The sequence below is a fragment of the Euprymna scolopes genome, chromosome 13 (genome assembly GCF_053919585.1).
Source record: "Euprymna scolopes isolate OS-2025 chromosome 13, ASM5391958v1, whole genome shotgun sequence".
Classification (NCBI taxonomy): domain Eukaryota; kingdom Metazoa; phylum Mollusca; class Cephalopoda; order Sepiida; family Sepiolidae; genus Euprymna; species Euprymna scolopes.
The window spans coordinates 107523646-107539267 of record NC_136494.1 but is presented as its reverse complement, the minus strand read 5'-3'; the positions used below and the strand labels follow the sequence as shown (position 1 = coordinate 107539267).

The 15622-nt window shown below is 30.9% G+C and overlaps 1 protein-coding gene across 2 annotated transcripts in view; it reads right to left on the bottom strand.

The window, feature by feature from the left end:
- The window catches only part of LOC145292145 (integrin beta pat-3-like), a 106029-nt gene that overhangs the window by 13793 nt on the left and 76614 nt on the right, over nt 1–15622 (bottom strand). For both annotated transcript variants that reach the window (XM_080138272.1, XM_080138273.1), the window contains exons 16-18: nt 14793–14951; nt 2858–3000; nt 2259–2410 (exon numbers count right to left, since the gene is read on the bottom strand). In XM_080138272.1, the coding sequence (XP_079994398.1) occupies nt 2259–2410; nt 2858–3000; nt 14793–14951 (454 nt within the window). The remainder of the gene's footprint in view (nt 1–2258; nt 2411–2857; nt 3001–14792; nt 14952–15622) is intronic.

The following is a 15622-nucleotide window of genomic DNA, read 5'->3' as shown; positions in this document are numbered from 1 at the left end:
TGGGTCTGTGTTCGCCCCTGACCTCCATAGAATGGAAATAGGCACAAACTTTCATAAAGACTTTTCATATCTATGTGCGTAAGTATACTTTGATAATTATATTTCAGTTTGAAGAAATATGGTATGATAAAATTATGGGGTGTTCATTCGCACCTGACCTCCATAGAATGGAAATATGTCACAAAGTTTAACAAGGTTTTTTTTTTTAATGCAGATCCACAGAATATTGTGATAAATGTTTCAGTGTAAACAGGTATAGTATAATAATTTATGGGGTTTATCTATTTTATTTTTACTTTCATCATATTTTGCTTTGGTTTTGATACCCCCAAATTCGAAGCTATCTCTTTACAACCCTTCCTTTTTATAACCTATCATACTTTCATAAATCAGAGTCCATTTTCTGTAGTCTGTTTTTGAATCCAATCAACGACGGGTATTTTTGCTAGTATATATATATATATATATATATATATATATATATATATATATATATATATATATATATATATATATGTGTGTATGTATATGTATATGATAATACTTATCGATATAATAATCCTACGAAGATTGGATATAAAATTAAATGTATAAATAATGGAAAATCTAAAGGCATTTAGCCTGATGGTTTGCTTCGAGAATAAAACACGAACATTCCTGTTTTGCTTCCTTGTCAGAAGTATCTTTTCATATTACTGCTTAGCTCTACTCAGAAACTGAGTTCTGTTGAACTGAATATTGAAAAAATATATACAACGTTAGATATCCTCATTATATTATATGTTTATTTACATAAAATGATAATAAAATATTATATAAATATATATTTTTTATCTATGTCTTTTCATATTAAATAAATTATATATATAAGTTTATATATTTGCACGTACAGGATTTACTCCTAAACTAATTTATCAATAATTCGAAATTTTCAAACAAAATTGCTATGCGTAATGAGTCATAATGTGGGCTATATGTAGTTTAATTTATTTTATGCGAAAGGATATAAAAAGAAGGTGATAGCACTCTTTGCAAAATCACATTTTTTGCATTACACACCAATTAAGCAATATTCGCTACTTAAATTTCTTTGGAATATCTTAAAAAGGTATTTGGGGGGCACAGTATTGGTACAACATTCAATAAAAAAATTCAAATATTTAAAATTTGCGTTTGCAAGTTTTCTCTAGCCGTTAGATTCATTTAATTTCGATTTCTTTTGAAGACTCTTTAAGCTTAGACGGTAAATTTTTAGCTTTTTTCTAGAATCTAAATCATGTAATGAATTTTGTTCAAAATTAGAATAAGGTTTCTAGTTATAATGTTTAGTCGCATTATATCTTGGTTTTCATTTTCGTAAGGGGCATAAACGTGATGCAAAACTGTTCTGTTTAATAATACATTCGTTTGTTTACAAAGAGTATCCTTCTAATACAGATCCTTGATCAAATGCTTTAATATGTGATAAAAGGCTTGATGTAAATGATTAAAAATATTTATTGTTAATTTTAGACAACAGCATACTGAATGTAAGCAACGGACAGTTCCAATCTGTAGGTATCTGACATATTAGACTAATACGTACAAGGCGTGTTTGAATCAATTCCCAATTAATTAATATCGTTCATTTACGATTGAACATTTTATTAATGTCATTCATTTACGACTGAACAATTTATTAATGTCGTTCATTTACGACTGAACAATTTATTTATGTCGTTCATTTACGACTGAACATTTTATTAATGTCATTCATTTACGACTGAACAATTTATTAATGTCGTTCATTTACGACTGAATAATTTATTAATGTCATTCATTTACGACTGAACAATTTATTAATGGCATTCATTTACGACTGAACAATTTATTAATGTCATTCATTTACGACTGAACAATTTATTAATGTCATTCATTTACGACTGAACAATTTATTAATGTCATTCATTTACGACTGAACAATTTATTAATGTCATTCATTTACGACTGAACAATTTACTAATGTCATTCATTTACCACTAAGCAATTTATTAATGTCATTCATTTACGACTGGATAATTTATTAAAGTCATTAATTTATGACTGAACAATTTATTAATGTCATTCATTTATGACTGAACAATTTATTAATGTCATTCGTTTACGACTGAACAATTTATTAATGTCGTTCATTTACGACTGAACAATTTATTAATGTAATTCACTTACGACTGAACGAATTAAGTCATAAAGGGTTTTTAGCCTCTAACGATGCTTACCTCCGCACAACAGTCCATCGGTTTTAAGACACGAGAAATCGTCGAACTCGCAATATTTTCCATACCATGTCATTCCATTCTCGCGTGGGTGGCATTCGCATGATCCACACACACACGTGCCACGCCCAGAACAACTTTTCGTTGATCCGGGCCTGAAAAATAAAATAAAAAAAAAAAAGTTTTAAAACATTTGCAAAAGTTTGGATCATTTCGATTATTCTGTTCTCATCTTAAGTGTTATTCTCACAACGTTGAGGTCGATGTAATCCACGACCTTCTTCAGGAGTATCATGCCGAGAATTTGCACAAATTTTAGAACTCCCTCAGCCATGGCCGAGTTCAAGAGAAGGATTCTCGAATTCGACATTATACATCTAAAGGAGTTGGAGGAAGGAGTAACACTCAAGGTGAGAATGATAGTCTGACTTATCCAAGTAATCCAAATTATCAATCCTCATCTAAAAAAAATTCTGAAACAGAATTTGCAAAGATGGATGCGAATGTATCAGATGACAAGTTTGCATGTCCATTGCCAAACGCAAGAAGGCGTCTAAAAGTTATACAGAGCAAAGAAACGAAGTGACAGAGAAAGAACTTACATAATGCACTTGTCTATGGAACTGACAGCATCTTCATCTGATGCGGTACATTGACATCTTTTTCCATAAGAACCTTTATTACAAACACAAAGGCCGCAATAGAAAGTACCGTTTCCATTGCTACAACTGATGCTGTTATGTTCCTGCAAAATATCAGAATGCGCTATTAACATCATCGAATATTTCAAGATTGCATCTAAAAGAATTAACTGCATTATATGAAATATACATATAAAATAAAAAAGAAACTACAAACATTTTCAACGTGCATATATCTATCTAATACAAAACGCTGATAATCTTGCTGGTTTTCTTGGTTACACATTGCATGGTTTAGATTATTGGTGGCAGAGCGAACGAGTTGAGAAGTTGCGAAAAGTGGGTAATAGAGGTAACTGACTGGTGGGAGGATGACGACGAGAAGGAGAGGGGGGAAGAAGAAGAAGAAGAAGAAGATGAAGAAGAAGAAGAAGAAGAAGAAGAAGAAGATGAAGAAGAAGAAGAAGAAGAAGAAAAAGATGAAGAAGATGATGAAGAAGAAGATGATGAAGAAGAAGATGATGAAGAAGAAGAATGCGAGCCCTAAAAGCACGACAGGCCTGACTCCTTGATAGCGGGGAATGCTCGCCTTATGGAGGTGTTCAGGGAGTCCACACTGTTATGGGGACGAGCATTAGAGATTTTTTCAACATCGCCCTATAACCCATAGTCGCAGGGGTTGCAATCTGGTGAGCTAGAGGGCCAGATAGTTCATGCCACAAAAAGCGGCAACTTTCTCTTTAAGAAGGTCTGCACTGTTTTTGAGTTATGAGCAGGTGCGGAGTCAATTTCTTGGTATCATAGTTTTTGATCCAGGGCAAAAGAACTTCATCCAGAAGCTCCAAATATTCCACCGTATTGATCTTCAGGTCCACGTCAATAAAATGAGGGGTATGACTTTTCCATGACTGGCAACAGCTCAAAACACCATGACACATGCAGGATATTTACTCTGCATGTCTCGAGAAACACCAGGAGAGTACTGTTGAAAACTCAAGTTTCTGTGCGTAAAGATTTCGTCTACCACGAAATTTTTCACAAAAATGCATACGGTACCACCATGGTAATGAGTAGCAAGAAGCTTCTTTCTTTATGAATTGTCTTAGATTTCGCTGTAAGAAAGTTACGACAACGTCTGCAATATGTCTTCATCCCAACGTGTTTCCGTACTGCATTAGAAATGGTCATTTTGGTCACATTCCGCTTTTTCGTCAGTTCAGCCATTGCCTGTGATAAATTTGCTACAATGGATCGTTTCAAACCATCGAGAAACCTTCTGGTGGGAATTGTATTACTTCTCGGACTGTGAGCTTTCTTTTCTTTGTCTTTACTTTGATAATGCTGCTTTAGAAACATAGATTGCGGATTGAAATTACTACCAATTTATCGTTTACACTTTGTATGTTTTGATAACTTAAATTCAAAATGGCGTAATGTAAACATATTATAAGATATTTACTTAAATGTAAATATATTATAAGGTATTTAATCTCTTCCGATTTCCGGATTTTAATTATGTTAAAACGCACTTTATTTCCTTTTGATGGATTGATTGTTGCTATTTCTTCTGATGAGTTAAGGGCAAAATAGATTCACTAATTGATATAATAATTAAGTTATTGATTTTGTGCTACGAAACAGATACTGTCAATAATTGTAAATGTCAACCGAATTAAAGGAATAAATTATAAGATGGTCAACATCATGAACTTTGGAATACAGACTTTTGTCATTCATGCACTATATTCACTGTAATTACCTTGAACACTTCTTAAATAAAGATCGGCATATATTATAAGGAAAAAATATATGTATGTATATATATATATATATATATATATATATATATATATATATATATATATATATATATATATATATATGTATACATACGTATATTTTTTTCTGTGGAAATATACTTTATTTCTTTATAATATATACCAATCTTTATTTAAGAAGTATATATATATATATATATATATATATATATATATATATAGTAAGCTAGAAAATATATATGGCGATTAAGCTACACTGAATATTCCGCGTTTCGTCCACTCTAGGACTCTCAGGCTTATATATATAACTTACTAACTAGCTCTACCTACGTATTGAGCACTTTTGAAATAAATACTTAAAGTTTACGCATAAATTTATACTTTCGTATATTAATTTTATGTGAGTAAATGAAGTAGTTATATATATATATATATATATATATATATATATATATATATATATATATATATATTACAGAATAACAAACAGTATAATTATATATATTATCGAATAACAAACAGTATAATTATAAAATCATTTTACACTATCATTTTGTCTCCAAAAATACACTCATATTTCAAGTTACTAAATATTTCGCTAACCTAGCATACGAAATAAATTAGAAAATTATCTCGTTTCATTTTAAATATACATTTGTGCATATGAATTTCTGTGACTGGATTCTTGCGTTTTTCTTTTTCAACACTTGTGTCAGTATAGCAGGAACTGCGGCCATGATAAAGTAAACCGGAAGTTCTCAAATCGCTAATGGTTATTTGCTTGCGTTGGTTTTAGCCAAGTATGTTAAAACGGTCTCCAATGACCGAGTGGCTATTTCCGGTCTCTAGCCGAACGAAACAAGGCGAAAGGAAATATTTACAATTTAATCGTTAGCCTCTTTGTCTACTCCAAAAGGCGATTCTCTCATCAGCGTAACACTTTTCGGTGCAATTGTAGTATATGGACCTTTAAAATATTTCAGTTATTCAGGGTATGGGTTGGCCAGTTACAGATGAAATTGGTTGTTTCCTTTGAATTTTGTCTCTCTTCGTGAAAAAAAAAATTAATTTTTAGATTGAAAATTTTTTTACTCAAGCATGTGTATTAAATTTCAAACGGAACTATTTATTTAATCCATAGCGGTAGTTTGTTCTCATTCTGTCAACCAGAAAATATTTTTGCTTTTGCTCTTTTTATTTAGTTTTTTTAACGATTTCAAATAAATTAATGTCATATTATCTTACACATATACTTCTATAAATCGGTTTGTGCGTGTGTGTATTGATATTTATACTAAAACCATTTTTCTATTTATTTAAAAAAGAACACACAACTTTGCTTACAATTTATTTTGTCATCTGCCATTAATAATTGAGCTATGAAGACAGGGCTAAAAATTAAAACATGAACTAATAGCTATTACGTTATACATGCATATTCATAATGTCGTCGACCTTCATCTAGAAAATTTTATTTTTATAATTTCATACTTTTGCACTGAAAATAAAAACGAAATATAAAGTTTCGCATGGGTTCAAGTACCTTGTATATGAAGTTTAATGTCTATAGTCAAAAACTGTAGGGGGAGTTTGGTAGGCGACATTTTTTTAACAAAAACATATACGCATACATAAATATATATGGAAAGAGCTTTGTGTTTACTATAAACTTTTTTACGCAAATATTACTGCATGAATATAATTACACGTAATAGTTAACTAAAGATGATCATGCCATAAGAAAACCGAAAAAACTAATAAGGATTTAATTAAAATTAATGTGTAAAACGAATATGCAAATTAGCTAGATTTTTTGCAAATGAATCCAATTCCACGACTCATCTATAATGAATTTGTATTTTCTTTTTAAATAAAAAGAAAAAAGGGTTTTTAATATGAATATGTACACAAAAAACATATATATATATATATATATATATATATATATATATATATATATATAATAAAAATTACAATTAAATTTACCAAAATAATCCAAGATGGTAAAATTAAAGTATATTATAAATATTAAAGAATTAATATTTATAAAATTATCTCAGCCAGATGTAAAAGCTCGAAAAACCCAAATATGAAATAAAGCTTATAATATGAGCAAACAGTTAATAAAATATGTTAAAAAAACACTTTGAAATGAGTTAAAAACATATTTAATCTGAAAAGGAAACACTAGATAAATGAAGAAATACTTTCCTTCTCATCAGAGGGTAGGAATTAGCAAAATGCGGGATCGGATTTTGCATGCAGAAGTATTTGATGAAACAACAAGTAAGTCAAAGATTACTTGTTGTTTCATCAAATACTTCTGCATGCAAAATCCGATCCCGCATTTTGCTAATTGCTGACACCCTGCACTGATGATTCCCGAAAGGATGAAACCCTAGTGTCTGTAGGCATTTAATAATTATTATAGTAAACAATTACGTCAGCCCTATTAAGAGACTCGTTTCTTATCGTTGAGCAGTTTCAGTTGAAATAAAGTCGATCAATTTAGCTCTTATGCGCAGATCATCATATAATGACAGACATTAAAAAACATTTTAAAAATAAATGTTTTAATATCACCAGTATTTCTCGCGGTTAATGGTGGCCGAATGTATTAGGTCCTTGCTAATGAAGCCAGAGATGGCCTCTGTTGCCGGGTTCGAATTTATTGACCGGTGTTAATCGTGACAGCCTGCATTGATGATTCCCGAAAGAATGAAACCTGTTTAATAATTACTATAGTAAATAAGCGCACACACACACTATATATATATATATATATATATATATATATATATATATATATATATATATATATATATATATATATATATACTAATCTACCCGTTGGCCTTTAAAGTGTAAGATGAAAAATGTTCAAAATAAAAAGATTTCATTGTCTTGAAAAAACATTTTTTTAAGTGATGAGTGAAAAAACAAAACTTAGAAGCCTCCAGGGCACTACTGCAAGAACTAATTAAAATTACGGAGGCCCTACAAAAAGTACTACTAAAATCAAATTTATACCTTCACCTTCCTTGAAGAGAAAATATTTTTAAGTAAGACCTTATATAATAATTGTCAAACTCCATAGGAGCGCTTCTAAATGCAGTAAATATGGTTATAAATATGACTATAGTTATATTTAAATTAGTTCTTTTTATCTCAAAAGGGTAAAATTACATTTAAAAACCACGTTAAAATAAGTTAAAATAAAAAATATTTTTGACATTGTGTATGCTTTGAATAGCAGTAGTGGCTTTTAATATCGGACTTAAAACAGGGCGGCCATGAAATAGGTAAGCAGACGAATTTTTTGTAATAAAAATAATAGAGAGATAATGATTTAATTTACATTAGAAATTTATTACTTTATCATATCAATAAGATTAAGGATGATTACAATAAGTGAAACGAACATAAGGAGTGAAAGTAAATATATATATATATATATATACGTGCGCGCGCGTGTGTGTGTGTGTGTGTGTGTGTGTGTGTGTGTGTGTGTGTGTGTGTGTGTGTGTGTGTGTAGGTTTTGTATCCTAGCAATTTTTAAATTAGAAGCTCTATGTTAAGCTAAAACAAGAGAAAATATGAAATAAAAACTTGATTCCAAAGTCCAGGGTTTTATTCATCTTGCCACTCTTGTTTTTTTTTTATAAAAAGATACATTTTACAGATCTGTTTCGTTCACAACTTTGTCTCTGCGTATGTGTGTGCGTGTGTGTTCGTTCTCTATGGATTCCTAAATGGATAGGCTGACATTTTGCAATTTCACACAAATGTACTTTATAGGCCTGGAAGTGTTTTTAGTTGTTTTTTTTTATCGATAAGTATCGATAATCGATAATCGAAAACATCTGATGAAATAAAGAACAAACGATTTTGACTAAAGTTACGCCGCCTTATACAGTCTAACATCACAAGTTTATTTGAGAAGTTTTACTGCCGCACAACCAGAAAGGCTCATCATATAAAATCAAGAGTAGGTTCTTTCATATTACAGAAGCGCGTTCGAAATGAATATTTCTTTCTAGAGAACAATTTAATCATGATATTTGACTTTTTAACAATTTAATCATGATATTTGACTTTAATTGAAGTCATTATACCCGCACAAGTAGAAAGGTCCGGCATATAAAACTAATAGTAGGTTCTTTGATATGCCAGGGGCGGCCCGAAATTAATGTTTCTGTATAGAGCACATTTTAGTCATGATACTTTACTTTTGAATCTTAAACTTTAATTGAAGTCATTATATAAAAATAATTTTATGAAATCAACAGTAGGTTCTCTACAGTGTAATGTAGACTACAATGTATTGTGGATAAAGTAACTGCGAGGAGAATGGAAATTCAGGCGATTTCATCGATTTCGATGACGATAAAATATGGAAGTGTGAAGCATTCGTTAATCCTCATTCATTCCCTGGCAAAGTCGGGTCTCCCTGATAGTAACTAAAATTTATATGTCAGTGTTGGATAGTTGTTCTGTGGACTCATCAGAAAAAAAAATCAGAAAGTTCTCAAAGAGAAAAATGCATGACGATGTGATAAGCAAAACTGAGAAAGAAACAAAACAATAAAATAAATAAACAATAAAATAAATAAACAATAAAATAAATAAACAATAAAATAAATAAACAATAAAATCCAATAAAATGGTCTTATATGAGTTGTTTTGGTTCTTTCTGAATTTTACATATTACATCGTCATTGCATTTTTTTTAATCGGACTTAAACTTTCTTTTAGATTATAAAAGTGCGTATGGTCTGAGCTTGTCAACAAAATACTTATCTATTTGATCATCCTGTTCGAAAATCGAAGTACCTTTGACTGGTCGTTAACGACGGCGACAAGCATAGACAAAGAGACAAACAAACCTTTAAGCCAAACATCCGCCATTTGCCTTCTTTCAATTGCCAAGATGGCCGGGATGGGTCCACTACTTTCTCATCCTGGTCAAGAATTGTGGTTGAAGACTAATTCAGATTTGAAGACATTGAGGAAGGGTGTGCGATAGTTTAAAATGAAGCACATCCGACAAATATACTTTGGTCAAAAGAATATTGACGCCTTAAACAGGGACGTTAGGAAGTGGTTGTCTCGTATTTGTCAACGTCGAAACAAAAACAAGATTTTGAAAGATAATAATAGAATTGCTTTCCTCACCTTGTTGTTGTTGAATTTTTGTTTGAAGATGATTGTGTGTGGTTTAAAAGTCTTGAAATTGTCTTTATCTGCAGATCCGCCAAAATACGCATTGTGTCATTATTTTAATATCTCTCTACATAAATATCTATTTATTTTACGGAAGATAATATATTATAAATTCAAACAATATCATATCTAATAAAGGATGTCCAAGTAGTCACTGAAGAGTGAAAAATCTTTGTCATTTTACCATTAATTTTTTTTCTCGATCTCAGATATTGTACAGATAATATTTTGGAAATTAATTATGGATAAGTATAGTATTGGACAACGTACGCAAGTTGTGAAATTGTTTTACCAAAATTAGGGGTCAATTGTTTTGACTCAAAGAGCTTATCGACGGCATTTTCATGTAAGAGATAGCCCGAGTAACAACACAATTTGAAACATTGCCAAGAATTTATATTAGCAAACCCTAAACCCTGATATAATTGAAGGAAAACATCAGGAACAAAATAAGAGAGTTAAATCGCAATCCAGAGATTCTGCAATTTGTCATGAATAATGTTTTGGAACGAGCACAAATATGCGAAGTTGAAAATGGGTAACATTTAAAAGATATTTTTTTTCATGAATAAAGATTGTTTGAATTTTGCATTTTATTTTAATTTTAATTTTCTATTGTCTTAATCAGATTATGTTAAATTTACAGAAGGATATAATAAAAAATAAAAAATCTACTTAAGTTCAAAACCCATCTGTGAGTTTTTGGACACACTGTATAATAACACACACACACACACACACACACAAACACACACACATGTGTGTGTGTGTGTGTGTGTTTGGTATCTGTTTTTCAGGTATAAAGACAAACTGAAAGAGAATATTAAACTTGCTGGTATGGAAACAAGCAGTTTTGAAAATAATGTCTCCGATAGAAAGTTATGGAGAGAAAAGTTTACTGCAGGCATCAATACTTATATAGATACATAATTATAAAAACGAGTCAATATATGTAGAACGCGAACAGAAACGGTGTAAAAAGAACTCCTTAATATACTTAGTCATAAATATGCAAGCGACTATTACACTGAATCTGAATTCTATTTATGCAGAATTGCGTAGAATTTAAGATGAAAACGTCACACATACATATATATATATATATATATATATATGTTTGTGGCTCAACCTATATATTCAACGAATTGTTTATCTACAGACTTGAAATTTGGTATGTAGAGTATTCAGACATGTGAAAAACTTTTTAATTGTTTTTTTTTTTCATCCAGAAAAAAGGCTGCTTAGGGATAAAAATTGAAAAATTGGTGCATGAAAGGCCATTTGATTTTTTAGCTGTTTTCAACTGTTTCACGACTGCGTATGCGCGGTCGTGTAGTATGATAGCTTCCTTATGAAAAGTATCGGTTGGTTTGAAACACTTTTTTAAAACTTTTTTCATGTCAATCTAGCTTAATCGTTATCGTACTTGACTCACTGTCTTTACGTTTTGGTTCGAACTCAGCTCGATTATCTTTTTACTTGCATGAAGTGAACTGTTTAGAAAATGACATACTCGTATGCACATGTGTCGGTTTCTTTCCGTTTTTTGTTTTGTTTTGTTTTTTTTGTTTTTTTACTTAATTTTTTAAGAATTTAATTTTACGTTTTTACCTACGGTATTTCTGTTTATAATAAATAAGAATTCTGCATGAATTAAATTAAAATATAATATTATGTGTATTTTACGACCGGGTACCGCCGGACGGGCGGCTAATATATATATATATATATATATATATATATATATATATATATATATATATATATATATAATTGTGTGTGTGTGTGTGTGTGTGTATGCGTGCGTGTGTGTGTGCGCAAAAAAAAATCTCTACCAAACTCATCTCTGAATATTTCGTTTACGGAGTAGACATTTGATATAGAGAGCATTTGGATCTTTAGCACACTTTCGATTTGGTTTTTAAGCCTGTAAAAGTAGATACTGGAGATCAAAATTGAAAACTAAACAATTGCCCTTGGCAGGAGCAATCGACGAAACCTGTGTACATGCACAAATCAATATTCATAAGTTAAGCAAGGTTAGTTTTTGTAGTATTTTGTATGTGTCTTGGGAGTTGCTCAGAGGCTAACGAATGAGGCTGAAGAGTTGCATGTTTTGGTTTCGATTCTAGCTGATGGCACTCAAGCCACTTTTTTTTTACTATTGATATCACTATTATACAGGGTGCGTAAGGTATTTGAGAACACTTATGGTTTTGTAATTTAACTTACAAATATGCTAATTAATATTATTTACTTTACGAAACTCCCATGGCAAATAATACTATAAGTAATGAGATGAAAAGAAACTCCATAAAATTGTCTATAAAAGCAAAACAGCAATTTAGAAATTGCAAGATTTCTAAAAGTCGCTAGACCTTTTCTTCGCAAAGTTAGAAAGTAGCTCAATAAAAACGATGGAGATGAATTGGTCAAGAAAGAGAAAACATCATTGTCGACGTTCTTACTCGCGCAAAACATCTGAGTTTGTCAGAAGTGTGCATGGCATGGCCGATGAAAATCTTGAGACACCAAGGCGAAGTCTTGCCAAAAATCTTTAAGTGTCTATAGGAACAATAAGCAATGTTGTTCATCAACACTTCGGACACAAATCATACGTTCTCAGGCGAGGTCAGTTCATGTCAACAAAAACCTAATAGAATCGTTTAATATGTGCAAAATAACTCTGAAACAAACTGAAGCATCCAGAAGAACACGGTTGTCTTTGATCTTTCTCTGGCGAAAGAAACTTCGACCAGGGTCAAAAACTCAACCGAAGAAATTATAGATGGCTATGTGCGGATCCCACTGAAGTTTCAACTCTTATGCACACAAAGTTACCAGCAACAGTGGCGGTTTTCGGTGTTGGTAGCCGTGAAGGGCACATCGTGCATCTTCATTTTTCCATAGGGCCTTAAACATAATGCAGATACCTATGTCGTGACTCTTGAAACCATTGTTAAGCCGTAGATAGACAACGTTGTCAATGGTAGGGCCTATGTTTACCAACAAGATTCGGCACCATCCCATAAAGCTCTCAGACCCAGGATTGGATGGCCGAGAATTTTCCTGATCATGTCACAGTAAACTTATGGCTTCCTAACTCACCGGACCTTAATCCTTTGGATTATTACGTGTGGTGTAGAAAAGGAAGTTAGTAAGCATACTTATAATGACAAATCCTTTCTGATAGAAGCAATACCCCAGGCGATAAAGGACATAAGTAAATACTACCTGACCAAAGCTTGCAGTTGCTTTCGAACTCGAATTGAGTTGGTGATAGAAGCCAGAACAGGATATATATATATATATATATATATATATATATATATATATATATATATATATATATATATATAGACTAAAACGTAGATTAATATTATATTTAATTTTTTTTTTACAAGAAATTGTCAATTTCAACAATTTAAAAGTTTCATTTTCTGTTTTTCTGAAAGTAATTAAGGTGTCCTCAAATACCTTACCTACCCTGTATATTAGGTACAATATAATAATCGATAGAAAATTGAAAGTTTTGGTGATATAACACCTTCTTTATGATTAGAATTAGTTTGTACTTGTGGCGTTGCGCAGTCGTAAAATACGCTTAAAGATGATATTCAATTTATGTAAATTTCGTATTTATTATTATTATCGAAACAATTTCTCTGTTGATTATTATATTGTACCCAATATATAGTAGTGGCCGCCCAGCATGGACCGGTCGTAAAATACGTTTAAATATGATACTTCATTTTGTGTAGATTTCATACTTATTTTTATAGAGCCAAGACTTTATTGATTATTATATTGTACTCGATATATAAAGCGGGGATTTCATGCGTTGTTACAGATATAAATGTATATTTACGCATGCATAGAAATAACATGCTTAATCTATGCCTACAATTAACCATTCGGTCAAATCTCCACACTAACGTAATGTACTTGCAATAACCCTTATCCCTGAGTGGCTTCCGGGCCTTGATAATTGGTGACCACTGTGTAAAAAAAAAATCCACTTACACATTTCAAGCTTCACTTTTTTCAATTTTGTCTTCTTGATAGCTAATTTTGCCAATTAAAAGCCAAATCGAATTTGTTCCACAGGTTGAAATACACTATATAATAAGTTTCAAGTCTGTAGACCAATAATTGACAAAATAGTTTGATAGAAATAGTTCCTCACACAGATAGACAGACAGACAAGGTAAGTCACACACACACACACACACACACACACACACACACACATATATATATATATATATATATATATATATATATATATATAGTCATCCACATATAGTACTGTTTTGCTGTTTCATATCTCATCAGTGCGGTTAGACAGGCAATAGGATCGAAACTCGACCGTCCATCTAAGTGTTTCTATAGCAATTATCTGTAAAATTTTAATATACGTGTGACAATTGTTATTGAATATTTCTTCAGTTGAGTAAGTTTTGCATATTAAATTGATATATATATATATATATATATATATATATATATATATATATATATATATATATATATACTTAATGATATAAGAAAGTGATTCAAGTTTAAATTAGCATATATCACAACATATATTTCATATGTGGTTTATAGGTCAATTGTAACATTAAAGAAGTGAGTTATCTTAATTCCTTCTGTGATCTTAACTTTATGTTCTGTATTTTTACACAATTTTGTGTATAAATATGGGTCTATAAAAAACATCATACTAGTGTTTAAACGGATATCAAACAAGATATGATCATGACTGTCTCAGTGTTTATTAAGTTATTTTATCGTTTATTCATTTTTTTTCATTCCCCTTCATAATATAAAACCGTGATTAAGTACTGGTTATATGAGCCTGAAGGGTTACAAAAGATGTGTATTTTTATACTTACTACTTGGGATGGCAATTCGCAGTCACAATGGCAAATAGGTTCCAAATTCACCACAATGTTGTCTGGAAGTCCAACAGCGAAAATAGAAATCTGCTGATTTTTTGCCCTCTCTTCGGCCGTCGGGCATCGCGTCAGATTCATACTCACATGAAATGTAACCTAAATCGAGAGAAAGAAATGCATATAAGTAATATAATAGTAACTCAAGACTATATAGATAAAGAAGGTTCCATAGACTAGGTGAAAAGGAGAACACTCTACTACGATCACGAGAAAATTATAATGGCTGCCCAAGATGAAGACTTGATGATTAAGGCTTTTAAGAAAATGAGTGGTTTGAGCAATCACAGTAAGTTCAGGTTCTGCCACACAGAAGTAGACATCCAACTGTAAGGTTCTGTTGGGAGATGGCTACTATATGACCCGACACAATATAATGTTAGGTGGATAGTTTTAATTATAACTAATGTTAGGATGATATAGTTAATTATTAAGTAATGTTAGGTTGATAGTTTTTTATTATTAAGTAATGTAAGGTTGATAGCTTTAATTATTAAGTAATGTTACGTGGATGTTTTAAATTATTAAATAATGTTAGGTTGATAGTTTTAATTATTACGTAATGGTAGGTTGATATTTTTATTTATTAAGTAATGTTAGGCTCATATTTTTAATAATTAAGTAATGTAAGGTTGATAGTTTTAATTATTACATTATGTTACGTGGATGTTTTGAATTATAAAGTAATGTTAGGTTGATATTTTTAATTATTAAGTAATGTTAGGATGATTTAATTATTAAGTAATGATAGGTTGATATTTTTAATTATT